General features: G+C 49.0%; 2 protein-coding genes across 3 annotated transcripts; one reads left to right on the top strand and one right to left on the bottom strand.

Moving 5' to 3' along the window:
* Positions 1 to 1,248: 1,248 nt before the first annotated feature.
* On the bottom strand, positions 1,249 to 9,822 carry LOC109510096 (dual specificity protein phosphatase 19). Of its 2 annotated transcripts, none has more exons than XM_019860168.1 (5): positions 9,750 to 9,822; positions 8,098 to 8,334; positions 5,902 to 5,948; positions 3,562 to 3,714; positions 1,249 to 2,083 (listed from the first exon to the last, which is right to left on the bottom strand). In XM_019860168.1, exons 2-5 carry the CDS (start codon positions 8,312 to 8,314, stop codon positions 1,901 to 1,903), a joined length of 600 nt encoding a protein of 199 aa, XP_019715727.1. In that variant the 5' UTR covers positions 8,315 to 8,334; positions 9,750 to 9,822; the 3' UTR covers positions 1,249 to 1,900. The 2 variants fall into 2 exon arrangements, with proteins under 2 accessions (XP_019715727.1, XP_019715726.1); XM_019860167.1 differs by lacking the exon at positions 9,750 to 9,822 and adding an exon at positions 8,656 to 8,849.
* A 10-nt stretch (positions 9,823 to 9,832) lies between these two features.
* nckap1 (NCK-associated protein 1) lies at positions 9,833 to 26,397 on the top strand. The gene is made up of 26 exons (XM_019860161.1): positions 9,833 to 10,128; positions 14,303 to 14,320; positions 17,414 to 17,524; positions 18,618 to 18,710; positions 18,784 to 18,840; positions 18,921 to 19,063; positions 19,138 to 19,228; positions 19,532 to 19,669; positions 19,753 to 19,801; positions 19,968 to 20,124; positions 20,278 to 20,334; positions 20,724 to 20,820; positions 21,003 to 21,109; positions 21,187 to 21,319; positions 21,988 to 22,069; positions 22,168 to 22,226; positions 22,366 to 22,511; positions 22,667 to 22,799; positions 22,885 to 23,004; positions 23,497 to 23,636; positions 23,888 to 24,019; positions 24,645 to 24,863; positions 25,643 to 25,773; positions 25,854 to 25,951; positions 26,025 to 26,118; positions 26,225 to 26,397. Exons 1-26 carry the CDS (start codon positions 10,021 to 10,023, stop codon positions 26,395 to 26,397), a joined length of 2,886 nt encoding a protein of 961 aa, XP_019715720.1. The 5' UTR covers positions 9,833 to 10,020.
* The last annotated feature ends 90 nt before the right edge of the window (positions 26,398 to 26,487 follow it).

Raw genomic sequence — 26,487 nt, 5'->3', positions numbered from 1 at the left:
TAACTACTCGGGGGGGGGGCAGTTGCTCATCTCGTTCTGCTTCCGGATGCTTCATGGCTGCGGGGCGTGCTGAGAAGATACAGCCACGAGTATAGAAAGCCGATTGAGCGTTTATTCCTATATCGTTGCCATCCAGCTGAAGGTCCACGTACTAACGCAAAACATGACGGGAAAGAGTCATTCTACCAGTATGCCAAATCGTCTTAATAATCAGGCAAAGCATACTCGTACATTGACCTTGAGCGGGCTGTCAAGGACATCAAGAAAATGCTCAAACAACTTTGCCGCCGCGTGTGCATTCGGTCATTGAGAGCAGCCAGATTGGACGAGAGCGCAGAGGCATACGTCGGCTGGCATGTCGGCACTGAAAGCCCCCCCATCCCCCAGGGACGTTACAGATGGGACAGCTGGAGCCGTCCTACCGACCCTCTCATCCAGACGCTGAAATGTCAGAAAAATGTCAGGGGGAAACCCGAGTTGGCTCGGCCGCGGCGGCTCCCGAGCGATGTTTTGAAGAGCAACAAAGGCCAAAGCTGTGCTGTCACGCCGCACTTTGTCACGGCCGCTCTCACGTTCCGCTTCGCCGTTACGGACCCTTGTTCTTGTTAAAGTAGAGTACAATGTTGCGTCAAATGTTGCCCAATTGGCATCCGTTGCAGCCCCTTCTCCAGGTTTCTCATTTTTCCTCAGATGGGGTGTGGGGAGTTTTTCCTTGCCCTCCTGGTGGTTAAGGTCAGGGGATGTGGTGAACATTTGTCCACCGTGGGTATGTGAAGCCCTTCGAGACTGTTCTTGATGAAGGGCTACAGAAATAAAGGTGACTTGACCCACTTGCAAAACCTGCCAAACGGCGTACAAAACAAAGACGAAATTGCGGATGTAAAAGAAGATGAACTGCGACATAGCAAGAGGGACCGGCGCATTTCCTCCGATCGTTTCGTCCGTAAAGAACATTTGGACATTGGGAGGAATGAAGCCGTAGCGTGCAAACATTGCAGTTATTAACAGTGACAGGAGCCCGGCTCCATGCAATCGGTCGGCGGGCTTTACGGGAGCGGCAGGGATTGCCAGCCATTTGGCAAAACTTAGCTCCTCCTCTAAACTGTTGGCACGCCACCAACAGCGCACCTCCCTGCCCACTCCACGCACTCCCACAAGCGCCCGCCGCCAACGCAAACTGCAAAAGCTGTGCCTTCAAACACACACACACAGAAAAAAAAAAGAAAGAAGGAGGACAGATTCACTCTCTAACAAGAGAAGATATATATTTGAGATGATAAGCTACGAGCATCTCTCATTGGGAGATGTTTTCTGTGTTTCTGGCACACGTGCACGCACCCGCACCTCACGCACGTACAGGGTGCGCATTTTTTCTTCTTTGGGGGAAAAAAAAGTCACTTTATTTTCATCACAGCGCAACGTTTCTCTTAAAAAAAAAAACCAAAAAAAAAAAAAAAACAGCTTTTCCCCATCATGACACAAAAATGTTTTTCTCGAAAATAGGCAACTTCGGGGCCTTTTGGAGGTACAGCACACAGGGTTACGTTTGATGGCCATTAATGTTATCAGGGGTGGTGGAGGGTGGGGGTCGGGGGAGGGGGTTCCTTATTAAATTGTCTCCCCTTATGGGCTCCCTGGACCCAAAAAGTTGGAGAAGCCCAGTCTCACCTTTGACTTGACTTGTTGGAGGTTTCTTCCTTGGACTTCTTTCTTGCCCCCATGGCCTGCCCTAGCGCTTGCTCATGTGGGGTTCAGTTGTTATCCAAACGTACGGGGAGCATGCTTCTTGACCCTCTCCGTATGGAAAGGACAACTTCGGTTGTGAATTGGCGCCGTAGGACTTAAAAAAAAAAAAAAAAAAAAAAACACCCTGAGGGGGAATTGAAAGTGAACACAGGGCTCATGGTCTGTAGTTCTGCAACTGGCGGTAGAATCCCGAGTTGGGTCGACTTGAAGGCCTGGCCAGCTTCACCTGGCGGAAGGCCTCGTCGAACAGAAGCCCTTCTCTCCACATCAAGTAGGCCGTGACGATGGAGGAAGAGCGGGACACGCCGGCATTGCAGTGAACGAGGACCACGCCATCCTGAAGACGGGGAGAGAGAGAGAGAGAGAGAGAGAGAGAGAGAGAGAGAGAGAGAGAGAGCGCAGGAGGTTGAGAGAGAGAGAGAGAGAGAGAGAGAGAGCAGGAGGTTCGGTCTGATGAGGAGTACTCGAGTGCTTTCCCTGAGGTCATGTGTCTGAACATCTTGCGAAAAAAGATTTGATTTGTGGGAAGGAAGGAAAAAAAAAAAAAATAAAAAAATAAAAAAAGCACTGCAAGTATGCATGCGCATGCACGTGGCAAAGACTCCCCACTAACAGCCCGGGCTCAAGTTAGCTCTTCCGCGGCATACAAGTCTTCACTTCAACATCCGTCCTAGCAGTTCGATGTAAAGATGCAATCGGCGTGAATTTGTAGCTCGATGAATACGAAGGCCAACGGAATTATTTTTACCGCCTGCAGCGCCATGATGAAGTCACACCTTGAGACGGACCCAAAGCTCACCACGTCGACGCATCCGTGTCGTTTTTGTATGCCGCGCGGAGCCGCCCGTCACTGTGTCCAACCTCTTGTTTCTTTCCGCGTGTCAATCAATGCCCACCATGATCAAATCATCTAATTCCTGCTGTAACAGACACGTTATCGCTGCTTTCTGTGGTTTGCTTTCAAACATAACCCAATCCGGCAGCCCCGCAGGGCTCGCGCGGGCTAACGTAAACCACACGCGCAGATAAGAATAGTCATCTTTTATGACTCACTATCAGTCAGAGAGGTCGCTCCGTTGCAGGATCGGCGCAGGCTTTGCCGGAGTGACACAGAGCGGGCTCCTGGCTTTCATTTTTTTCAGGGGATAAGAAACAGCTGCAATGTGAAAATTGCCCGAGCTGAGATAATCCATCACGGGCAACATGGAAACGTAATTTGCTTTTGGTCCGAGTGTTCTCGTTTTGTCCTTATTTGACAGCGCCGGGCTGAGTGCTTTCATGTCAGCGCGCACATCGCATTGTCCGGCACGCAGGAGGAACCGCGGGGGTCTGCCAGGAACGCCATCCAATAAAAGCAGGTCACAGGTGAAGAAAGGGACACTCAAACGTGGACTTGGTGCCAGCCCGGCCTTTGTGCTGAGCTTTTGCTTTTTGCACGGCACTGCGGATAAACCGCTGCTGGAGAGGAATGAACGGGAACGCGTTGCGGGCCTGCGCGTTGTTGAACTGAACTCAGCTTTTCAAGACGCGTAGTGCATTTCCATAGTAGTTGTAGCAGATTGGAGCCAGCCGCAACGTCGAAATAATTTGTCCCATGGCGCGAGTGCGGTGCGAAGGCTTTCAGATGTCGAAACGATGCATCAAACCATCGCCGGTGCAGCCATGCGCGGCTTTCAACTAATTTGGGCTTCGGCCGTCCCTTAAAAAAAACAACACGCAGAGCCGACAGCGCGCGTTGGTTGATAAGAGCTCATCGCAAGTGCTCCCCTGACACACAGCTGGAGAGCGCCTCTTCGAGAAAATCTCCGCGCGTACCTGTTCCCGGGCCTGCTCGATAAAGGAGCCGCACTCATTCACATATGAAGTGATGTCCGTTTCCGGGAGGTCCAGGATCTGGACGGTCTTGTAGAGCAGCTGATCGGGGAAGGGGTTGGCCACTCCGTAGGCCACGTTGAGCACGTGCGACACCTGCAAGACACGGTAGGCAATGAGGCACCTTGAGCTAACGAGCCTCCGTCGTGATGACACGATGGCTTTGACAGGGAGCGGGAAAACGAGGCAGGTGTGAGAGTGTGTGTTTCCAAGGGCAGAAAGGAGGAGTGTCTATTATGAGACAGATGGCGTCGATTCATTTCGTTGTCGTCGTCTCCTTTCTCACTTAACTTGACTATACCTCAGAGGCCGCAATCCTCTCCTCTGGTCTCTTGACATCACACGGCTGGCCCATTTTGCGCTTGCCCTCTCGTCACTTTTGCCAGATTGCGCAGAGCGACCGCGACAGAGACTTGTGCGCCGCCTTCCACCGGGGCAAACACTTTGGAGTGGCGGTTTCGTATTTTGTTGATTTGAGTTGGTGAGCCAACAAGCGCCGCATTTGATTTGCAAACCAGAAAAATGGGAAAGGATTTTTTTTTTTTTTTTTTTTTTTGCAGATGAGAAAAATGAAGCGGAAACTTGACCATATTCGCAATGAGACTATTTCTATTTATTTATTTAAACCCATCCCATTTCATTGACGTCAGCATATCGCGACCTCCGACTGGTTGGTCAGAGCAAAAACGTGCATAACACACATGAATACATTTAATCAATCGCGATCTCTGGAGAGTATTTCATTTGAACATTTTACACAACATTGTCATTCGATCAATGTTTATTGTCAACTGCTGCGGGATGATGCATGTGGCCTAGTGGCATGCTTTTATATTGCCTTCCCCCTTTACTTTTTCTTTTCTTTTTTTTTTTTTTTTTTAAGTATTGATGGTTTTTATAACGCAACGTGATAGCTGTGGTATTAGGAGGTGGATTAATTACGGTAAGTCCCCAGCTCCCAAATGCACCTTCCAGCACTGTACTGTATATCTACGGGCAGCTGAATAGGACCCCCCTATAAAAGCACTCACACTTCACTCGAGTTGAACTCAAACTGGCAATAAAAACAGGAGTACGGGTTGAGTAAAATGATGACTGCGGTGTACTCACAGAGCACCGCAAGTGTTGTGTTCAGCAAATGGAGAGCGGCGGCCCAACGTGAATGGCACTTTTGTGGCTCATTAAGGAGGCCCGGACGTGTACGAGCGGGTTCGGGGAGGTCAACGGATGACATTCGCTCCGAATGCCGCCGCATCTGCTTGGAAAGAAAGGCAGCCGCGATGCCGCGGTCAGTCCGGCTGATGGCCTCTTATACCGGTACATTAGCACACATTAGCATGTTAGCATGTGATCGATGGCGATAATTACTTCGCGGCGTGTCACAGGTGCGTGCTGGGATTAAATTACAACAGTCACTTTGCGTGATTAACGACCTCATCGGGGTGCATAAACAAAAATCTAAGCAGACATCAGCATTTTTTTTTTTTTTACTTGATTTGATGGAGAATTTAAGGGGTGCAGCTGAGCGAGTGACATCATAAGACGGCAGTTGGGCGCAAGCTATGCAAAGTACAACCACTATAGTACTAGAATAAACATTGCAAAATACTTCTTTGAGAAAATCAATCAAAACTGAGCATTATTCATTATCTGTGTCGGGATATCCGAAGGAAGACCAATTCACGATTTCATGGAGCATTCTTTAGGCCTTTTTGATCCATTTTAAGACCTTGCCTTCACGAAGGATGACTAGTCGGAGTGGGCGACTTGGGCTCGGTGTTTTTTTTCCACTGTATTTTCATCCCCTCAAGATATCTTGCACAAACATTTTTGCTGCGCTATTTTTCGGATGGACTTTCAAAGGTCTGAAAATGGTCTTGAGGACGAGGCATAATTTTCAGTGATAAATTAATGGCCCTCATTTTGGAAGAGTTGTTGATAAAGCCAACATTTTTGAAGAAGCTCTTCTGTTGTCGATCTCAGCAGATTGTGCTCTTGACAAAGTGGCCATTCAGAGGTGGCAAAATGTGGTCGCACCTCATGAGCTTCAACAAGCAGCAGGGAACGGCCGGCAAACCTCCCTCAAAGCAGAACTGGCGTCGCTCTGAAAGCGGCCATCCCCAGTGAGAGCCTTTCCTCGGAGCCATGCCGGGATCATTTACTCCCCCTACTGAGCGGGAGCGACCCTGCACGAGTCTGCCTCGTCTAATCTCATGCCCCCGCGGCCATGTGATCACCACACGGCAAGACACGCCCGCGCTATTGATTCTTTCCTCCACTGACCTGATATCTCTGCAAGGTGTCCATGTCGTGGGCCGCATCCTGAGAAGCTGAAAGTGCAGGAAAACATGATGTCAGAAAAGAGAGTTGGAAGCAAAACAAACACAAAAAGAAAACGGCCGTGGGCTCGCATGAACTGCAAAGAGTGAAGAAGAAGAAAATGACCTCCTTCATTAAGACACGACACTAAATAACATGGCAGCTGAGTGGTAGAGCATGTGGACTGTTGGACACTAATGTGGGTTTATTCTTTAAAAAAAAAAAAAAAAACTAAATGTTTTTGCTGATATTGAGACGCATTACGACGCAAAACGGGAACTTAATCACAATCAATTTGTGTTGGCATTTTCTGACAGTTGATTCAAAATAATGTCCTGTTTTTGAAGAACGGGTTGTCAATATATTTTGTTCATCAAATTCATTTGGGATTCTAAAAAAAAAAAAAAAAAAAAAACATCATCAGTTGGATTGTCAAATGAATTGTTAGTTGGAGCCCTCCCGTCATTGCAACCATCAATGCTATTGATGGGTGAGGTCGAACTAGGAATTTTCCATCTTCGGGGGTAGCGTGAGAGTCGTATCAGAGATGGGACGTCAATTACCTGCAATGGGAGCCAACGCTCCTCAAATCAAAAATGTCCCCCACGAGTTGTGTTTGGGCATGTCAGGAAAAATAAGTGTAAAAGTGAATGTCTCCTCAGAGGGAAAATTAAAGTGTTCGTCTTTCATAAAAATGGACAAGGAGAGTGGAAAGCGTTTGTGGTGTACGTGGGGGAAGTGTGTCATCTTTAAATGAGTTCGCACAGTAGAAGAAGGGGGGCGGGGGCTGGAATCGTCTCTTTCCAGTCTTTTATTGACTTTATGACCAGAGAAACTGCTGACACCGACACTGCCGAGCAGGTTGTAGCGTCCTTCCGGATTTCGTGGCGCGCGCTGACACCGATTGGCTGACACGCAGGAAAAATGAGCGCCACGTCAAAGCCGTTAGAACTAATGTGCCGTAAAGGAAACGCTCACTTTTATTGAGCCGAACAGATGCAATATTTATATTGATCCCCGCTGAAGAGTTGGCTTGTCTTCCAGGTGAAGGGTTACGTGTGCGTCTACGGAACTGAACGGCCACGCCGAGCTGTCGGGGAGTTGGGTGTCAGGCTCAAGGACATTCCGACGGGATGCGCTCGTATGCAAGGCACAACTGTGTTCGCGCCCCACCGGCTGGTGTTATTTGGTTAGTTTCTTTCCCGTATACTTTTTATGAAACAGAGATCCACGAAAATGTACTGCAGCGACATCGTGTAGAAATAGACTTTGAAAATGATCGTGTTTCCTTCTTGTGTGCGTTGACATGATTCATGGCTAGCGCAACCTGAATTGTGGCATCCAAGAAATGCATGCAAGCATTTCCGTTGGTCTAAATGGACCTGACGGACAGACTTTGTGCAGGCGACTGGCAGCTACATGAAACAAATAAAGCATGTTGACCTTTAGCTTGAGGCACGGTTGACCGCTTGGTGCCACTGATTCACTCCTGAATATTAAGCAATACATTAGAAATGAATAAATAAATACCGTCGATAACATTTTAATGTACGCTTCTGACAGTGTGAATTGAATATCGCGGGGACGCATTCTTCTGGTGTCTTGTCGATGCAGCTATTGTGAAAGCCCTACATAAATAATGATGGATTGCAGTTACTCGTTTTAATTGTCTCCTCATAATGTGCTGCTTTATTGTTTATTCATTTTGTATTGCATTTCAGTCCATAGATCCCGGTGCCTTCAGATACAAGTTTAATCCGTTTCCGTGAACCTGTAACTCAAAACATTGGGAGTTCCAATCATCAAGGCCTCAATTAATCTCAAGTATGATGCGCCATTTTCTGCAGAGGATAAGAAGTCTTGTCATAATGCCTGTCGACATGTGTTGCGCCATCGTTTGGGTTGTAACGCTGTCAGCATTAAGCTAGCAGACTTGAGTAAGGCAAGGTTATATGGTTTGGTTCAATCAACATGTAATTCTCTTTGTTTTCTGTTTGGTTAGACAGTCAACTTCAGGTGGCAATAAACATCGTTTTTGGAGAGGCTCCTATTGCGTAGCATTTTGAATAAGTGCAATTTCTAATGTAAGGATAAAATGATCAATGCTATGAAGAGACTTGTAGTTGAAGATGCATGTGGGCTACTGTTCCGTTTGATTACCCAGCAGTAAGAAGGGTCGAACCACTCCAACTTGAAGGTCCAGACTTTTATCCTCCACAAATCCGCATCCGTTTGCGTCCTCCAGCTCCTCCACCTGTGTGCCACCATCGGTGGTCCTCTCCAACAGCTTCCTGCCCGTCACCGTGGTAACGCGAGTGCACTGTTTCCTCAGGCGGCTTTTGGAGAAGCCCTGGATCTCCCCGGACAGTGACTGCATCGCAGGAGGACCAAATAAAGCTGTAAGAGATGCAACATGGAGAAATTTAGCAAGTTTAGCAAAAAAGAAAGTTGTTTTTTGGGGGGGCTCGATTAATTGCGTCTATGAACAAATTGCAAGGTAAGCAAACTTTGTGACAGTATAATTTTGGAATCATGGTGTAATTTACTTCAATTTCAAGTATTTACAAGTTGCGTTACAAATGACACTTAATTATTCAAATCCGTCGCTTTTTTCCCGACATAATATTAAAATGTAGTTAGTTATAGTTATGAGTAAAACACAAGGTAAGAGCCCAAAACGTAGCTTTGGAGGTAGTTAAAAACGATTCGTGTACTCGCCTCATTTAAAACATGCAGGAGGATTCTTGAAACAACATGCAACGAGAAAGTTTTATTATCGCGGTCCCAAAAGCCTTTTCGTAACACTTAAGCGGATGCCGTCAAGAACTAAATTGGGAGAAAAACAAAATTCGCCAATTGCATCGACAATGTTCAAGATCTACACAGGCAGAGAAGCCGGAAGTACGTCATAGGATGCATTCACAGTCTTAGAGAAAGGTAGGAAAAGTGAATATCAACCAGACGGAGAATTTCTTCTCCATTGTCTGACACGGCTCATCTACAAGAAAAAGTAAACATGTAGTTCTTTCTTTCTGATATGGTGACTACCCCAGATCACTTCTCACTTTTACGTGACAATCTGACTGTAAAATAAGCAGAATCGCTCTTATTCGCCTAATGCCAATATGCAAAATCTGAATTTTCCGTTTTCTCTTGGTAAAATTCCTTTGAGTTCCTCCTCAATTCTGTTCTTTGTTTCTAACGGCACTTGGTTGACACAGTCCCGTGATGAAAAAAAAGACATTTGCGGCCTTCTTAATCAAGCCTTTTCTATGACGGGCAAGGAGTCTTTCACATTTCTGCAGAAATATTTGGCCTAATCTTTTTTTTTTTTTTTTTTTTTTTTTTTACAGAATTGCTGTAATTTACTATCATTGCATCGTTTTCACGCGTCAACAGCCTTAATAAAGTCATGCCATGGCAATCACACATTGGGACAATTTCGAATGTTCAATCAAGCTACCATGAATGTTTTGGGAACGTGAGAAGAAACCAGAGTATTCGGAGAAAAGGCTGCATGCGGGCACGGGGATAGATAATAATGGTTATCACAGTGCAGAGGTTTGGGGTTCGATTCCGGCCCCTGCCTTCCTGTGAGGAGTTTACATATTCGCCTCGTGCCCATGCGGTGTTTCTCCGGGTACTCATTTTTTCCTCCCACCTTCCAAAAACATGCACTGTGGGTTAGTTGAACGTTCGAAATTGTCCTCAAGTTTGATTGTGCGTACGAACGCTTGCTTGTCCATGTGTGCCCTGCGATTAGCTAGCAACCAGTTCTGTGCAACTCGTGACGCCACTCGAGGTGCACTGACCGTGAACGCCTCAACGTGGAAACAGGAGCGCCTCCACTCCAATCATCCTAGTGACCGAGAAAAAAAAAAAAAAAAAACAGGGCGAGCGGCTGGAGCGACGGTGGGTGGAGTACAGGAAGCTGCCGCTGTCCTCGGCTATCTGATCATGGCCCAAATCTAATTCCTACGCAAACGCCACAAACAGACAAGCCGAGACTGTGGACATTTGTGATTTTATACCCGTGCTTTTTTTCTTTTCCCGACTGATTTGTGGTGATCGAGGCGCTCCAAGATGTCTCGGGGAGTGATCCAGCCCAGCCAGCAGAAGCTGGCCGAAAAGCTCACCATCCTCAACGACAGAGGCATCGGGATGCTGACCCGTGTTTACAATATCAAGAAGGTGCGCACACTCACACATTGAATGCGCATACGAAGCACATGGACAAGCTTGAATGGCGATCTGAACATTTGCACCCGAAAGCCGGTGCCGCTTGTATCAACCAACGTACGTTAGTGCAATGAATGCGCGATTAGCTGGCATTGTATGCAAAGTATCGACATCTTGGGCTACCCTTCGACTTTCTCTATGTAATAAGCGTCACGAATTCCCTCATAACGGAGGGAACAAGCGAGAGAGTTAGCCTTAATTTGCCATGTTTGTGGCTGACGGTGGGCACAGTTGCGGCTAACAGCGTTAGCTTGCGGTAATGTTGGCCCCTTGCGCCCGAGAGCGAATTCACGACTATTTCGAGGCGTTTATTATGCAGGGACAATAGAATTAACATATTGTCAGTGGTTAGTAAAAGAACGACGACGAGGGCGATTAAATATCCACACCCGGACTCCGAACTACAAGCGTCGGGGCCTGGCGCCGAGCTAGCGTCGCTTAATGTTGTGTTAATGGCGGAGGGTGTCGGCTAGGCTAGGCTAGGCGAACGAGCCGGGCTCCGCCTAATTCACAACCGCGAGAAGCCCGAAGAGGAGAGCTCAAGCACGGCCGCAGGCCAGTGGGCTGGCCGCTGTCACACCAGTCAGGAGCTCTTAGCCTATTTATACTCCCCCACGTTAACGAGGCAAATAAGAAACGGCCTTTAAAAAAAAACAAAACAAAACAATTTATGCCACACACACACACACACACATACGTATATACATACATAAATATATAAAAAAAAACAGATCTTGGCATGTTGCAGTACTGCCGTTTACTGTTGGTGACGTGACAAGTACCCCCAAAATGACAGTTTGTCAAAACGTCTGTTTGGAGTGCGCATTGCTAGCCAAGAACAACGCACCAATAATTTAGAACATTTTGAAAAAGCTTCTATACCTAGCCTTTTTTTTTCCAAACTTACATTCTTTAATTAACCTACCTGCCTCCAAAATGTAAGGGGGAGGGACTACATCACAGACAGATCATGATTTCCGCTCTTCAAAAACAGCTTTGTGAACAAGTAATTTGAAAAGAAAAAGTGAATCACAATTTTCCATTTGTATTGCATCATTTGAAACATTTTCTCCAACAGAAACCCATCTCCTTTCAGTTCCGTTTACCATTTTTTTTTGCACAATAAAGTTACAAACACCTTTTAAATCACACTGAAACTCCTGAATTGAAAACAACTTTTAGATAGAGTAAAGAAGTGAATTCATTCATGCATTTTTTTTGACAGTTGCATAGCTTGGTATTATTCCAAAATATACACATGATTTTCAATCCAAAAAGTAAGAGAAATGATGCTTGCTCAATTATGGGAGTTTACCCCCCCCCCCCTCCATCCCCAAAGGGCGGCTGTGTGCAGTTGTCATATAGTTGTACTGTTATGTTTGCCCCAAAGTATTGTGTTTGTAAAAAAAAAAAAGTGCAGGTTTGGTTATATTGGTAATGACTTGCTCGTGAACGTTGGTGTCAGGTCTTGAAGGCTGCTCTGTGAGGGCGATAGAAATGTTGGGTTTTTCTGGGGATGAGTCTGTGACGGCTTATATTGTTTGTGAATGAAAAGGGAGAGAGGAATGGTCGAAAAGAAAAGCCGTTAGTCTGCTCGCTCACACTGGTCTTTCTTTTCAGACCATTCATGCTGAGCAGTCCAAGGAATGGTCAGATTAATGAGAACGAAGGACCCCACAGACACAATTAGCCACGTTGCTTTGGCCTGATTTGGTGGGAACGGTCCCTCTGTCCCTTTCACTTGCTCCTCGTCATGCTCATTTTGCTTTCATTTTCCCATAGAAAAATTGGTAATTCTGGCCACAAAAGACTTTTTTTTTTTTTTTGTGAGTTCGCAGAACGTTTTAAAATCGCAAAGAAACAAAAACTCACTTTTTTGAAACCCATTCGCATCCAAAATCCCAGTTAGCCAACCCACTTTTTTGCATGTGGGCCAAAATCTTTTGAAACTGATAGTCATGCAATGTTTGTGTGTGTGTGTGTGTGTGTGTGTGTGTGTGTGTGTGTGTGTGTGTGTGTGTCCCAGCTGATACAGAGTAACTGATAATTACATGATTGGACGGGGACAACTGCAGTGCAGAGTGAAGCCGTCACCATCTCCAGTTGTTTATTTTCAATTCCAGCCACTGAATAATAAAGTACTCGAGTCACTTTGTACCACAAAGATGGGTTTGCGGTCTGAGCACCCGTCCCGTTCTTCTCGTTTTTCACATTTGAGTTGTTCCGATGGATCGTGTTAGTTACATGACGCCACGACTCTCCCCCACCCCCGCTGTTGTGCGCTTTGTCCCTCTCCAACTATACAAACTAAATGTGCCTCCTTGCTACACAGACTGTTCCGGAATACGGAGCCTGCCCGGCCGGCCTCAGGCTGATGCGATGGCCCACCCGAGGGGGGGAATCGGGGGTCACTGGCAACCGGTTGAACAAAAATCGCAATGAGTCACGGTTGACGTTGGAGATAATGGCTGCAAGATAGCATATTCAATTATTGATCTTTTTTTTTTTCCTCATCTAATGCTATTGATGACGACAAAGTAACGGTTGGCAAGTTGTGAAGCTTTTTTTTTTTTGGTAGGGAGATAGGAGACATCACTAAAAGATGTCAAGTAGCCAGATTATTAGGTGTGAGACAAATAATATTGTAATAGTTTCCATCCATCAGATTCCGAGAAACACAGTTGTATCAACTCTGCAAATCCTAAAAGTGAATTCCACCACTTCACTCAATGCGTCCTATCTCGGAGGTGATGCTCCTCTGATAAAATACGATGGACTTGAAGTATCGAAGAACATGTTGAATCGTTTTTTTTTTTGGCGCGTTCTCTGTATCATAATTGAAAGTATTGCACGTGATTCCCACCGTGCTAATCATTCCATTTAGTTTTACTCATTTTCATGGGAAGATGTGCAGTTCTTCTCAACTGTCCTAATGCGGTGTGTACCAAGCTTTGTTTTGAGTCAAGGCGCATATTTTACATGGAAAACAAACAAACCCCCAAAAATCTTTCGTCCTTCACTCAGTGCATTTTTGTTTTTGGTGCTCTAAATTTGCTCTACGACGACTCACTTTGCCACGAGGAACAATTTGACTGCAGTTTGACCCACCTATCGGTGTTTGAAATGAGTTGGCGTAATGCCATAAATGCCTTTGGAGGAAGGGTCCGGGACAGGCAATGTCAAACATTTACAATCATTTCACACTTCACAAGAGAGATCTGCGTATGCCACCACATCATTTCTATGACCTTTTGATGTGAGAAAAGTGAATATTCTTCGCATGTATCGTCACGCCCCTTTATGGCCGCAACTTGCGCCGAGTCACCTGACGGGCAGTTAGCAGTGAGCGAGCCAACTCTACAATCTCATTGGCTGACACCCACGTCACTCGCCAGGCTAGATCCGGCCTTTTAAAGCCATACGCACTCCCAAGTCACAGATACGAGAGTAGAGCGTGTGGATGGTGAGCCCAAGATGACCAAAATAAGACCTGCACCACACATGCGCATAGTATTGTGTTTAACGATGCAAAATCTGATTACTCGATGGGATACTCACTTTAAAATGATTCGGTAGCCGCGGCCCAAGAACAAAGTTTGTGAACCGGGGTCCCACCGTCATTGTTGTTGCACTGAAGAGAGACATGCAGAGATCCAAAGCTGTACGAGGACACCGACAGCGGCCAAGTGGCCGTCGGCACGGATGCTGAGGGAACGCTCGCTGCCTGCCAGTTACTAGGCAACAGCCTTCCCCCAAAATGTGGAGGGAAAAAAAAGCGCAGGGGGCCTAACTTTTGTGCCGAGTGTCGGCCATATTACACTCAAAATGGATGTGTTACTTCCCGGCGAGTGCGGTGGTAGGGATGCTACTCGGCGTGTTAGTGGCAAGTCAGCGTGCGTCAAGCCGGTGTTGAGTAACGATCGAATGCTCCCGCGGCGGGTGTCCTTTTTTTAATGTCTTGTGGAGAACTGCGGCAATGCAGCAAGCAACACGTGCGTAAACCAATGCATGCTCGCCGCGAGTGTGTGCGTGCATGCTGTGTGTGTTGAGTCGTTTGTCTGGCTGGGTGGTTTTGATTTCTTCTCTTCTTCTCTCCGTTCCAATGCTTCCCCCCTCTCCTATGCAGCAAGGACAAGTTTGGAAGGTTTGCAAAGTTTATCACCTTCCACTGATGACCGCCCCACCCCTCTACACCCACCCCACCCCAGTCCCACCCTTCTCTCCTTCCATTACCTCCCCTCCTGGCTACCTGTACTTATCTGTCGGTCCTCTGTGCTTATTTGTGTTTCAATTGACCACTGTGGGCTCCCTCCACGTCGACTCGACAAAGCAAATTCTCTTACGTTTGATGTGATGAATTAAAAACGAAATCCGGTGAGTCAAACCTTGCGCAGTGCCGGTGGGCGACTAGTCCAGATTTGAGAGTCCTTGAGTTTCGGGCATGTGTTACATTTGCTCAAATTCTCTTACGTTTGATGTGATGAATTAAAAACTAAATCCGGTCAGTCAAACCTTGCGCAGTGCCGACAGTGGGCGACTAGTCCAGATTTGAGAGTCCTTAGAGTTTAGGGCATGTGTTATATTTGCTCTCGTGATTAAATCCAGACAGTGTTGAGGGATGAAATCGTTTCTAAAGGGCCTCAGCGCGTTGCACACAATCGTAACAACAGCGACCGTCCTCACAGTACAATGAATGATATCGCAACGTCAGTGAGATACTTGACCGTTCATTTCAGTAGTTAAAGTTGTGCTCTTCCGACTATTTGTACGGTTGTCCCACTTAGCCAGAAAGCGCACACATTTCCAGTGGCCATAAAACCAGCACAAGATCACAAACTTTGCCAGCGTGGGGAACCATGCTGGATTTACCCTCCAGAGCTTGTAGCCATAGACATTATTTTGATGCGGCAAACTTCACTTGGCAACACTTTGCGTTGACTTCAATTTCGCCTGCACCCGCTTAGGCAGCTACCTAATCAGGCTTACACGCTGGAGTCCGCCGTTACTTTAAGACCAGTCAATGAACTGATACACAGATTACATTCTTCAAAAAAACAAAACATTCTCACGTAGTTCATGGACGTGGCTGATCATAGCTAGGGAGCGCTCAGATCGGTTGACGCGTGGACCCCTTCAAGAAGGCCAGCGGGAGCTGCAAGCCGAGGAAAGATGGTCTGTTCTGGTATCCTGACAACCACTCGCACGCTCCTCACTCCCCCCCAGCCCCCACCCCTGCACCACGCCCACTTATTTCCACGCCGTCCCCTCCATTGGCTGCGCCGTTCCCTCCTTCCTTTCCTCCATCCATCCCATCCCATCCCCCCCCCTCCATGAAGCCGGACAGCTTGACGCACTCTCGCGCTCCATGTCAGTGAAATCCCGCAGTCGTAGTTGAATCCAATTCATGCGAAATCAACTACACTCGACGGCTGCGGACGTGAAGGTGTTTCCTGGCGGAGAATTTGGAGCTCTTGCATGTTTTAGCCCACGACGCCCTCTTCCGCCCACTTTCCATTGACTGTGGAATGACCGAGCCGTTGACTCGAAATGCATGCGGGAAGCTCCCGTGCCATGACATCCGCATCTGCAATACGCACACGTCGTCAAATTTGATTGGGGGGCCAATCGGTCGCCGCGTTGCACCATCATTGGAACAGAGAAAAGAGAGCGTTTGACGTTCCGGCCTCGAGAATGACTGTCCCTTGTAATTTGATACAACGGCATTGTGACGGCGGTGCTCGGATACTAAGTTTCATTAGCGTTGAGGTGGCGGGGGAGATGAATTAGCTTCATGTAGACATGAACGATCACATCTTAGCCTGTCTTATTGTTGGCTTGGCTAGCAAACAGACAGTCACCTTGCTGTGAGGAGAATCGGGCTTTGCTCAACAGTGAATCCGTCCCCCGCCCCCCGTGCAGAAATCGGATGGTGTCGTTTGTGTTGATTTGTATTGTGGTGCTTGAGCTTTTTTTGGTTCAGATGCTTATTGGGGGTTGCCAAATGTGTGTTGTTGTTTTGTCGCTTGAAGTACGCGATTATCTTAGCAGTGGTGTGCTCACAGTTGGCGCACTGCCCCCCGCTGTGAGTTTCTACAACGACAATTTTTATCACGACTACAAAATCCAAGTCGAAGGGAAGTTCTTATTCCTTGATAATCAGTCGGTCGATGGCACACGCGTGAACCGCCGCTTGCTAGCCGTTCCCCGGCGACACGACCCATGATGCATGACCTGCGTTGCTTCCGTCGGTCGGATGTCTGCAAGGCCACAATGACACACGGCGCCCTCCATTGGTATGGAGGCTAAACAGCTCAGGAGGTTCGCTTGCTAACGCCCTGAATTGGTGAATTTTCACGTGAAATTTTTTTCACATTGGAATGCGGCGAGTTTGCGCAGGAATAACAAGGCGTTTGTAAAGTTGTAGTAGGTGCCGCCGTATGCCATACTTCCACAAATAGTGGCCAAGGACATTGACGTACTCTACTGCAGATAGGGAGAATGTCGGCTATTTATTTCGTGAACTTAACGGCAAAAACCGAGAGAGAAAGAAATAAACAGACGCGCAACATTGTGGAGGCGCCACCTGTCATGTCATCACTTTTAAAGATGCTGTCGTCACATCAGCAAAAGATCATTCATTCTGCACCGCGGGGAAGTCGTTTACAACATGGGCTACCGATCCACGCTTCGCTATTTGCACGCCGCTTCGCCTCGTAAACCGTCTTCGCAGGTGACGCTTTAAAATCCGTGTATGGCGTGGGGGGGCAAAAAAGCAAATATGAACCGAGGAAACGATACTTGCGACCAATGTCATTCCTGATGGGAGAAGTAAAGCATCCGGTCACCTTAAGCAGCTGATGCATGGCCACCATTTGAGGAAATTGGGTCTCGGAGATCATTCAGGGCCACCTCACCGCACGTGAAAACCCACACACGGACGTGCAGAACTTTCCATTTTTGCGAGCAGAGTGCAAAATGGAAATGAACCCCGTGCGTATTCATGTCCATCTTGGGTGTCGACGCACAGGGCAGCACGTCAACTTTGCCTCCGTTTTCATGTGTGTCGACTTGGCCCGTGGCCACTCACGCACCCGCTTGGATGAACCAGCGTCCACTTTTGGAGCCACACGCCGTTAGACGGCTCAAGACAAATGAAATGCAACAAAAGCTTGAATTGTTTTTTTTTTTTTCCCTTTTGCTCCCGCGCTCCTCACCTGATGTGTCTTCTCCTCCTCAGGCCTGCGGAGACCCCAAGGCCAAGCCCTCCTACCTGGTGGACAAGAACCTGGAGTCTGCCGTCAAGTTCATCGTCAGGAAGTTCCCTGCCGTGGAGACACGCAACAACAACGTGAGTGTGCCTGCGGCTCGTTTGGAATCGTGGCCGGCAGTGTCCGTGATGCCAAATGGTTCTTGTCTTGCTGTGAGCGTCCCTCCCAGATCTTTTAGCCTTTTATGATGATGCTTTTTTTGTTGTGCGAAGCGCTCGTAAAACCAGCGTCTGGTCGGAAACGCAACATTTACTCGGAAACGCTTGTGTAAAAACAGTGTTTGGGCTCGTGGAGACTCATTACTTGGCCGCAGCAAATGTGTCTTTAGCTTGCGGCGCGTGTGCTTATGTCGAGCGTGCGCACGCCCGTGTGCGTTTGTGTGTGTGTGAGCGTGCGCCTACGTCTGGCTAATAGCTTTCTTCGATATAAATGTGCAAAAATTGTCTCTTATGTTGTTTTCTGTTTCTGTGTGTGTTTGTTTTGCATGCTAATCCTGGCTTATTCCGGACTTGTGCTTTTTGGTAAGTTTGTGTATTTCATTTGAGTTTTGTAATACTGTAGTTGTTTATTTTCCATGTTTTGAGGCTATTTTTATTCCATTTGCTTTGCTCGGCTGGCTCCATTTTTTTTTTTTTTTTGAAACAGTCTGTAGTCTAGTACATCTAGGCTGGCTCCATGGATGCTTGAAGCAGCTGCTTGAAGCAGCTGCTTTACGCTGCGCGTGCCACGAGGCTAAAACCGACAGCTGACAGACAGAAAAGCAGTGCCACTCACATTCTCACCCCTTTGGACAATTTCGAGTCGAATATGCATGTTTTGGGAACACGGGCGCAAGCTGCATCCACACAGAAAGGCCAGAGTCCAAATTCAAACCCTCGCACGTTTTGCGGCCACTGCACGTCTGAAAAATACTCTGCGCCGTGCGCGTGCGTGCGTGTGTGCGTGTGTGCGTGTGTGCGTGTGTGTGTGTGTGTGTGTGTGTGTGTGTGTGTGTGATTACCTGGTTTATATTAGTTCAACTTTTACATGAAGGAAATGATGACGCGTGCATTTTGGTGTTTATTTCCGAGTCAGTGAAAAAGTCACTCCCCCCCATCCGTCCCAACTAAAATGAGCGTCGATGTGACAGTGTCCGTTCTCGTGACGTGTTGTGACTCTAATGTGATGTTGCAGCAACAGTTGGCTCAGCTGCAGAAGGAGAAGTCGGAGATTCTGAAGAACTTGGCTCTCTACTACTTTACCTTCGTGGATGTGATGGAATTTAAGGTTGGCAGACTGACGACGGCGTGCTTTTGAGCTGTGAGCGCGTGTATGCCAACGTCTCGCTGTGCATTGACAGGACCACGTGTGTGAGCTGCTCAACACCATCGACGCGTGCCAAGTTTTCTTTGACATCGTAAGTGCGTTCCTCGCCGGGAGCTCATCTTTTGCCACGCGCGCGGTGGACGTGACGACACTGTTTTGTTTCCTGTCAAGACGGTGAACTTTGACCTGACCAAGAACTATCTTGACCTGGTGGTGACTTACACGACGCTCATGATTATACTGTCACGCATCGAGGAGAGGAAAGCCATTATCGGCCTGTACAACTATGCTCACGAGATGACGCACGGAGCCAGGTGAGCGCAACGCGCTGCAACTTCTACGCGTTGAGTGACGTGACTTCTCACGTGTGTGTGTGTGTTTGGCGCAGTGACCGCGAGTACCCCAGGCTGGGCCAGATGATCGTGGATTATGAGAACCCTCTGAAGAAGTTGATGGAGGAGTTTGTGCCACACGGGAAGGTAGTTTGTCGATGCTCATTTGCACATTAGCAGTCAGAGTAGAACGACGGGTCTGGAAAACAAAAAAAAAAAACAAGACAATGGTGACAAATCGATTCCTTTTGCACCTGTGAAAGATGTATGGGGGTGACATAGCCACAAATGTTCTTCACGCAAGGATTTTGAAAGATCCTGAGCCACACTCCAGCAGGAATGCACCGACCGCTTTTCTCAGATCGAGTACAAGTCCAGTCAAAAGCTGCGATGAGCGCAATACGCGCCAAAATGAGCTTCCGCTGAATTTGCGTGGTCCTGTTTGCGCAGTCTCTGTCCGACGCCCTGATCAGCCTTCAGATGGTCTATCCCAGAAGGAATCTCTCCGCCGACCAGTGGAGGAACGCCCAGCTGCTCTCGCTCATCTCGGCCCCCTCCACCATGCTCAACCCCGCGCAGTCAGACACGGTGAGTCCGAAAGACATTTGAACCCCGATTTCCTTCCGATCACGTCGACGGGCTCGTAAGTGTGACTTTGTGCCTCTTTCCAGATGCCCTGCGAATACTTATCCCTGGACGCCATGGAGAAATGGATCGTTTGTGAGTCGGGAGGCGACGCCGGCCGACGTTTGTGTCCCGACTTGAGCTCCCTGCTTCACTCTGTCCTCTTTTCTCGTTTCCAGTCGGGCGGGAGGCGACGCCGGCCGACGTTTGTGTCCCGACTCAGCTCTCCCTGCTTCACTCGGTCCTGTTTTCTCGTTTCCAGTCGGCTTCATCCTGTGCCACGCGGTACTGAACAGCGACGCCGGCGCCTTGTCGCTGTGGAAGTTGGCGCTGCAGAGCTCCACCTGTCTCTGTCTCTTCAGGGACGAAGTCTTCCACATCCACAAGGCTGCCGAGGACCTCTTTGTCAACATCCGAGGGTAAAAGGGGGCATGCCTTTTTTTTGGGGGGGGGTTCCAAAAAAAAAAGGTCTTTGCTAGCAAGTTTTCAATCCTTTTTCCTCTCCACGCAAACGCACTAGAAAACGGAAGGCAGCATTTCAATGACTCGCGTTCCCCTTTTGTGCTTTGCAGGTACAACAAGCGCATCAACGACATCAGAGAGTGCAAGGAACAGGCCCTGTCTCACGCGTACGAGCACACTCCTCCCCAGCGGCCATCGCGTCGCCTTTTTGTTCTTCACACTTACCGAATGGATTTATTTAGTCGCCTACATTTTTTTTTTGTATTTCCTTTTCTGCGTTTGCGACCCGCTCGTCTCATCTCTCTTGGGTCGTCTGACTCGGTTGTGTGTGTCGCCTTCCCTTTTTTCTCTCTTTTGTTCCCTCCTCGTCTTCCCCGCATTTCATCCTCCGTACTTAATCTGTCTGCCGCTTTCATCTCCGTTCTCCGTCTTCCCGCCACGGCTGTCATTTACTCACTTTGGTGCCTGGCGAGGATTGTCCTCAAAGTGTCATCGCGGCGTGTAAACCGGGGGGCCGGGGCTCTGACTTCCTCCTTCTGTCTGCCCGACTCTTCAGAGGCTCCATGCACCGAGAGCGACGCAAGTTCCTCAGGTCCGCCCTCAAGGAGCTGGCCACCGTCTTGGCGGACCAGCCGGGCCTGCTGGGTCCAAAGGTAGCGCCGAGCCACGGCCTCGGGAACATCATCTCAGTTGGCCGCACGTAGCGCGGCGTTGCTCCCCCCGTTTCATCGTTTGCGCCCCTGCGACGTCGCCGATTTTTAAGCCGGCGCCGAACGCGCACGGCATTTTATCGTGCGTATTAACATCGTCCCAATGAACGTGTTGCCCTTTTTAGGCGTTATTTGTTTTCATGGCGTTGTCGTTTGCCCGAGACGAGATCATCTGGTTGCTTCGGCATGCGGACAACATCCAGAAGAAAAGCACGGACGACTTCATCGACAAGTAGGCGCCGGAAACGCGGTCCTTGGGCGCACGCCTCCGCGCCGGTATGCGTTCACGCGTGTCCTTTTGTCGACCAGACACATTGCCGAGCTGATCTTCTACATGGAGGAGCTGCGAGCCCACGTGAGGAAGTACGGCCCCGTCATGCAGCGATACTACGTGCAGTACCTGTCCGGCTTCGACGCCGTCGTCCTCAACGAGCTGGTGCAGGTGGTACACGCGTCCAGCTACGCAACTTCCAAATCCTTTTTCAAGCTTTTGCATACTCGATTTGGAGCGATACCTCTTGGAAGCGTGAGTCAGGTGTTTGGATTTGCCTCCGTTCAATGCGTCGGCCATGTTCAAGTGGCTTACACGATTTGAGGAGAAAAGCCTCTTGGAAAAGCGACAGTCGTGTGGGATTCGGGCGTGGCACGCATGCGTTTAACTCATTGACTCCCAAAGACGTTTTGAAACGTCTTTTCAGACTTGGTCCAGAATTGGCTGGTACTGAATGAGTTAAGAGCCGTGACCAAGAGATTGGCGTCAGGAGCTGTAGTCAGAGTGGCTCCTTGTGAGTCTTTTCATTTAAACGTCTTTTCAGACTTGGTCCAGAATTGGCCGGTCCTGTCAGAGTGGCTCCTTGTGAGTCTTTTCATTAGGCTATTTGCGTGCCCCGTTGTTTTTCCCGTTCACTAAATGGCTGAAAGCGCATCGGCAACCGCAAGGGCATCACAGGATCTGCGCTCCACGTCTTTTTGCTCTCTTCGCTCCATCATCTCTGAAGCTTGTGACGGCTTGTGGCTCAGAAAAAAAAAAAAAACTGATGTCAGAGCCCTCGGAAGTCAAGTTGCGCTTTTCTCGTTTGTAAGTGGAGCCCTGCGCTTTGTGTCTGCCAGAACCTGTCTGTGTGCCCAGAGGACGAGTCCATCATCATGTCTTCATTCGTCAACACGATGACCTCGCTCAGCGTCAAACAAGGTAAGCGCAGCGATACCGGTGATCTTTTGGTGAGCCGGACGAAACCTTGAAACTCTCCATTAAAGATGGCGTAATTGAGTGGGAATTGTGTTTTGCAGTTGAGGATGGCGAGGTCTTTGACTTCCGGGGCATGAGGCTCGACTGGTTTCGACTGCAGGTTGGAATGGGCCACTCTCTCTTTTTCTCTCTCTCTTTCTCTCTCCAAACGCTCATAATTGTCAATCTGCGTCATGAATTCTTCTGCGTCATTTCTTCGGTTCAACACGTCGAAGCGCCGTTTCCTCTCCTCTGTGCAGGCCTACACCAGCGTGTCCAAGGCCAGCCTGGGTATCGCCGACCACAAGGAGCTGGGCAAAATGATGAACACCATCATCTTCCATACCAAGATGGTGGACTCGCTGGTGGAGATGCTGGTGGAGACCTCTGACCTCTCCATATTCTGGTCAGCGTTCACAATGCGCTCTGCGGCCTTCGGTGGCTTGAACGGCGCTCAAAGGAGAACCCACATTCGCCAGACATTTATTTACCTTCCACTAAACGGCCAGCTCTCATCAGTCCATGAATTTCAAAGTGTGCTCTCGCGTTGTGTGTGCGCAGCTTCTACAGCCGCGCGTTTGAGAAAATGTTCCAGCAGTGCTTGGAGCTTCCCTCGCAGAGCCGCCACTCCATCTGCTTCCCTCTGCTTTGCACACACTTCATGTCGTGCACCCACGAGCTCTGTCCCGAGGAGGTGAGCGCGCACGCGCCAAATCCCGATCTGCCCGGCGTGGCGCGTGGCATCTGTCCACATTGTGTCCTGGGCTCCGTCCCTGCAGCGGCACCACATAGGCGACCGCAGCTTGTCCTTGTGTAACATGTTTCTGGACGAGATGGCCAAACAAGCCCGAAACCTCATCACGGATATCTGCACGGAGCAGTGCACCCTGAGTGACCAGGTAGGAAGTGCCGATCGATGCGGTCTTGACGAGCGCCGGAGAAAACAGATGTGACGGTTCCATTCATCGCGCGAAGCTGATCTTTTCTCGAATTGGAGAACTGGCTCCATATTCGCGTTACCTCAAACAAATGGCACGGCTGCAGTCGCTTGCTGCCCGGCGTTAGTCGGGCGTCTAAAAGTTTGAAATTTTATTGGGTGTGCGAAGCCACCTCCGTCATGGCGCCTTCCATCTTCGAATTGTTTACAAGCAAATTAAAGTCACGACGAAGACCCTAAAAGCCACCCAAAAGCTGCGATGGCATTTAAACGGCCATTGTGTCCTAATGCTCGCTGTCACATTCTTTTGTGGGCGCGTGACGTAAAAAGCCTCTTAAGTTGACGGGTGAGCTCTCCGCCGGCTGCGCTCAAAGCCGAGCGCCGCGTCAAACGCGGTTCACGGCCGACCCGGCAATCTTGTCCCATCTGTCCGGCTGACCCGCCTTCCCGGCAGCTGCTTCCCAAGCACTGCGCCAAGACCATCAGCCAGGCCGTCAACAAGAAGAGCAAGAAGGCCACGGGAAAGAAAGGCGAGCCGGAGAGAGAGAAACCGGGAGTGGAGAGCATGAGGAAGAACCGACTACTCGTCACCAAGTAAGCACGCGGTCGCACCGCTTCTTGTGACAAAAAGGGCAAAATGAAAACAGCAGATAAATGATCAACTTTTTTGAAAAGATCTGATGTGCTGAAGGTGAGGTCTTTTTTTCTTTGAAATAACGGGGACTATTTGTGGTCCTGAAGAGCTTGAAGGTTCACCCGATGAAATGCTCAGGTGCCTCAAGGGTGAACCCCACGGCCACTTTTGTTCCTTCTTGACGCACGCCGTGTCGTTCTTCCTCCTCCAGTCTGGACAAATTGCACACAGCCCTATCGGAACTCTGCTTCTCCATCAACTACGTTCCCAACTTGGCGGTGTGGGAGCACACGTTCACACCGAGGGAGTACCTCACCTCCCATCTGGAGATCCGCTTTACCAAGTAAGCAGATACGGCCTTGTCGTGAAATCCCCCATCGTTTTGCCCCCAAATCTGATTTGCAATTTGAAAATCGCTTCAATAAAAAGCACATGGAAATGACGTTCGAAACAACCATTCACACCCGCATCCGCACCGTCACCGAGCGGGAACCGATCCCATGCCGCCCGCGCACCAGTCAGGCGAGTGGACCGCGACACCAACGGCGACGACAGCCCCTATTTGACGGAAATCTCTTCAACGTTTGCCTGTGTTACTTTTCCACCTCTCCCCTGCCCGATTTCCAATGATCAGCTCAACAGCAAGCTCCGCGGGAGTCTGAGAGCGATCTGGATCATTTGAATCGGGTGCGTTGCGGCGTTTGACTCCTGCGATGTGGAGCGCGGTCTCGAAACAGTCCCAATCTATATTCGTGTCGATGTGTTTGTGTCTGCGCTTCGTTCCTGAAGCGTCCTAATGTGGCGAATGCCTTAAAGTGGGCCCAAGTAATGACTCGAAAATCAAGGGGTGACTCATCCGACTTTTTTTGCCATGGCAACTTTAAAGTTAAAAGGCGCGTCTTCCGACTCGCACGTAGGTGACAGCAGAAGAACGTCACCGGAATAAACTGCCTGCCCCCCCCTTCCAGGTCCATCGTGGGCATGACCATGTACAACCAGACCACTCAGGAGATCGCCAAGCCCAGCGAGCTGCTGACCAGCGTGCGGGCCTACATGACGGTGCTGCAGTCCATCGAGAACTACGTCACCATCGACATCACGCGGGTCTTCAACAACGTGCTGTTGCAGCAGACGCAGCACCTGGACAGCCACGGCGAGCCCACCATCACCAGCCTGTACACCAACTGGTGCGTCGCAACGCCCGTCGAAGCGTCGTTCCGCATCGTCCGCACCATGGCGTCGCGTGGCGCGGCGGCGTAGCGCGCTCTTTCGACGCCTTTTTACTTGCGCTAGGATGGCAAACTGCGACAAAAATCACTGAGCGCTTCAGATTTTCTCTCCACCTCTTGTCGCCGAGGAGCGAGAGGCTTCGAAAGAAGGTCAAGTTTCAGCCCGGTCCAGAAATGAAACTCTTATTTCGACATCCGCACACACACAAAATGCTTGAATGTAATCATAATAAGATAAGATAAGATAATAATAATAATAATAATCAATGGGATCAAAATAAAAACATGCAAAAACTACTTTTTCAACCACTATTTAAGCAAATTGTAAAAAAAAAAAAAATCCACCTTATCTAATCATGACACAATCTGATCTGATGAGACGTGACCAACCGTGTTCTGTGGGACTCGCCATGTTCATTGACGAGTGGAATAGTCCGAGCAAAAAAAAAAAAAACTGCGCTATTAAGCACCCGTTTCAGTTGCAATCGGTTTGGATGTACTGTGTCCATCCCCGAGGAGCACTCGCCGTCATACGCTGTTTTATGATCAAATTCCGTTCAAATAGTTTTGTGCAAAACTGCCATCAGAACGTTTTCGGGAAGGCGAAGTTGCTCACAAACAAAGCCGCGGTGAAAGCGAACGTTTCCCACTTCAAGCCTCGTCCACCCAGAGCAAAAAAATAGGCGCCGTTGTCCCGGACAGCAACCTTGATGTCGCTTTTCAAACGTCGGCGCCAGGTACCTGGAGACGTTGCTCCGGCAGGTCAGCAACGGACACATCGCTTACTTTCCCGCCATGAAGGCCTTCGTCAACCTGCCCACGGAGAACGAGCTGACCTTCAATGCCGAGGAGTACTCTGACATCTCAGGTACTGACGCCCGTGCGTCCTCTCCTCCCCTCGTCTGCCCTCACCCGACTGTCAGCAACTGTCCTTGTGCTCCCCGGCAGAGATGCGTTCGCTGTCTGAGCTGCTGGGGCCGTACGGCATGAAGTTCCTCAGCGAAAGCCTCATGTGGCACATCTCTTCGCAGGTGGCCGAGCTCAAGGTACGGGCGGCGTACGGCCCCAATTTTTTTTTCCAGCTTAGCGTTCGCTGTGAACGTGATGTCATGTGCGCAGAAATTAGTGGTGGAGAACATGGAAGTGCTGACCCAGATGAGAACCAGCTTTGACAAACCCGACCACATGGCGGCGCTGTTCAAGAAGCTCACTTGTAGGCACCCGGCTTTCAGTGATTTGATTTGAAATGGATTTCTGGTTCGTCACTCTGACATGCAGCCACTCCTTTTGCTCTTCTTTTTTGTTTTTTTTTTTTGTAGCGGTGGACAGCGTCCTGAAGAGGATGACGATCATTGGAGTCATCTTGTCATTCCGCTCCCTGGCCCAGGAAGCGCTGAGAGACGTAAGAAACACCAAGACACAAGCGCGCGCTCTGTCGCGTCAACTCGGACCTCATTCGAGCAGCCCCCCCGCAGCCGTGCAGGCGCAGTGAAATGAAATTGGCTACCCTGGCCGAACCTCGCCATGCAAAACTATGGCAAAAATGTCAGCTGGGAATGAACAGTTCACGTTGAGCCGTCCT

The sequence above is a fragment of the Hippocampus comes genome, unplaced genomic scaffold, assembly GCF_001891065.2.
Source record: "Hippocampus comes isolate QL1 unplaced genomic scaffold, H_comes_QL1_v1.1 scaffold39, whole genome shotgun sequence".
In the NCBI taxonomy this organism is placed as follows: Eukaryota; Metazoa; Chordata; class Actinopteri; order Syngnathiformes; family Syngnathidae; genus Hippocampus; species Hippocampus comes.
Note: the sequence above shows the minus strand (reverse complement) of the source record. Positions and strands in the feature narration are given on the sequence as shown.

Excerpts from the sequence above, each read along its gene's own strand:
- LOC109510096 (XM_019860168.1), bottom strand. The coding sequence starts at position 8,314 with ATGCAGTCACTGTCCGGGGAGATCCAGGGCTTCTCCAAAAGCCGCCTG. Across the intron at positions 3,715-5,901 it reads ACACCTTGCAGAGATATCAG|GTGTCGCACGTGCTCAACGT; the intron begins GTCAGTGGAGGA and ends CGTGTCTTGCAG. Across the intron at positions 2,084-3,561 it reads TCGAGCAGGCCCGGGAACAG|GATGGCGTGGTCCTCGTTCA; the intron begins GTACGCGCGGAG and ends CCCCGTCTTCAG.
- nckap1 (XM_019860161.1), top strand. The coding sequence starts at position 10,021 with ATGTCTCGGGGAGTGATCCAGCCCAGCCAGCAGAAGCTGGCCGAAAAG. Across the intron at positions 23,005-23,496 it reads AGTGCACCCTGAGTGACCAG|CTGCTTCCCAAGCACTGCGC; the intron begins GTAGGAAGTGCC and ends CCTTCCCGGCAG. Across the intron at positions 23,637-23,887 it reads AACCGACTACTCGTCACCAA|TCTGGACAAATTGCACACAG; the intron begins GTAAGCACGCGG and ends TTCCTCCTCCAG.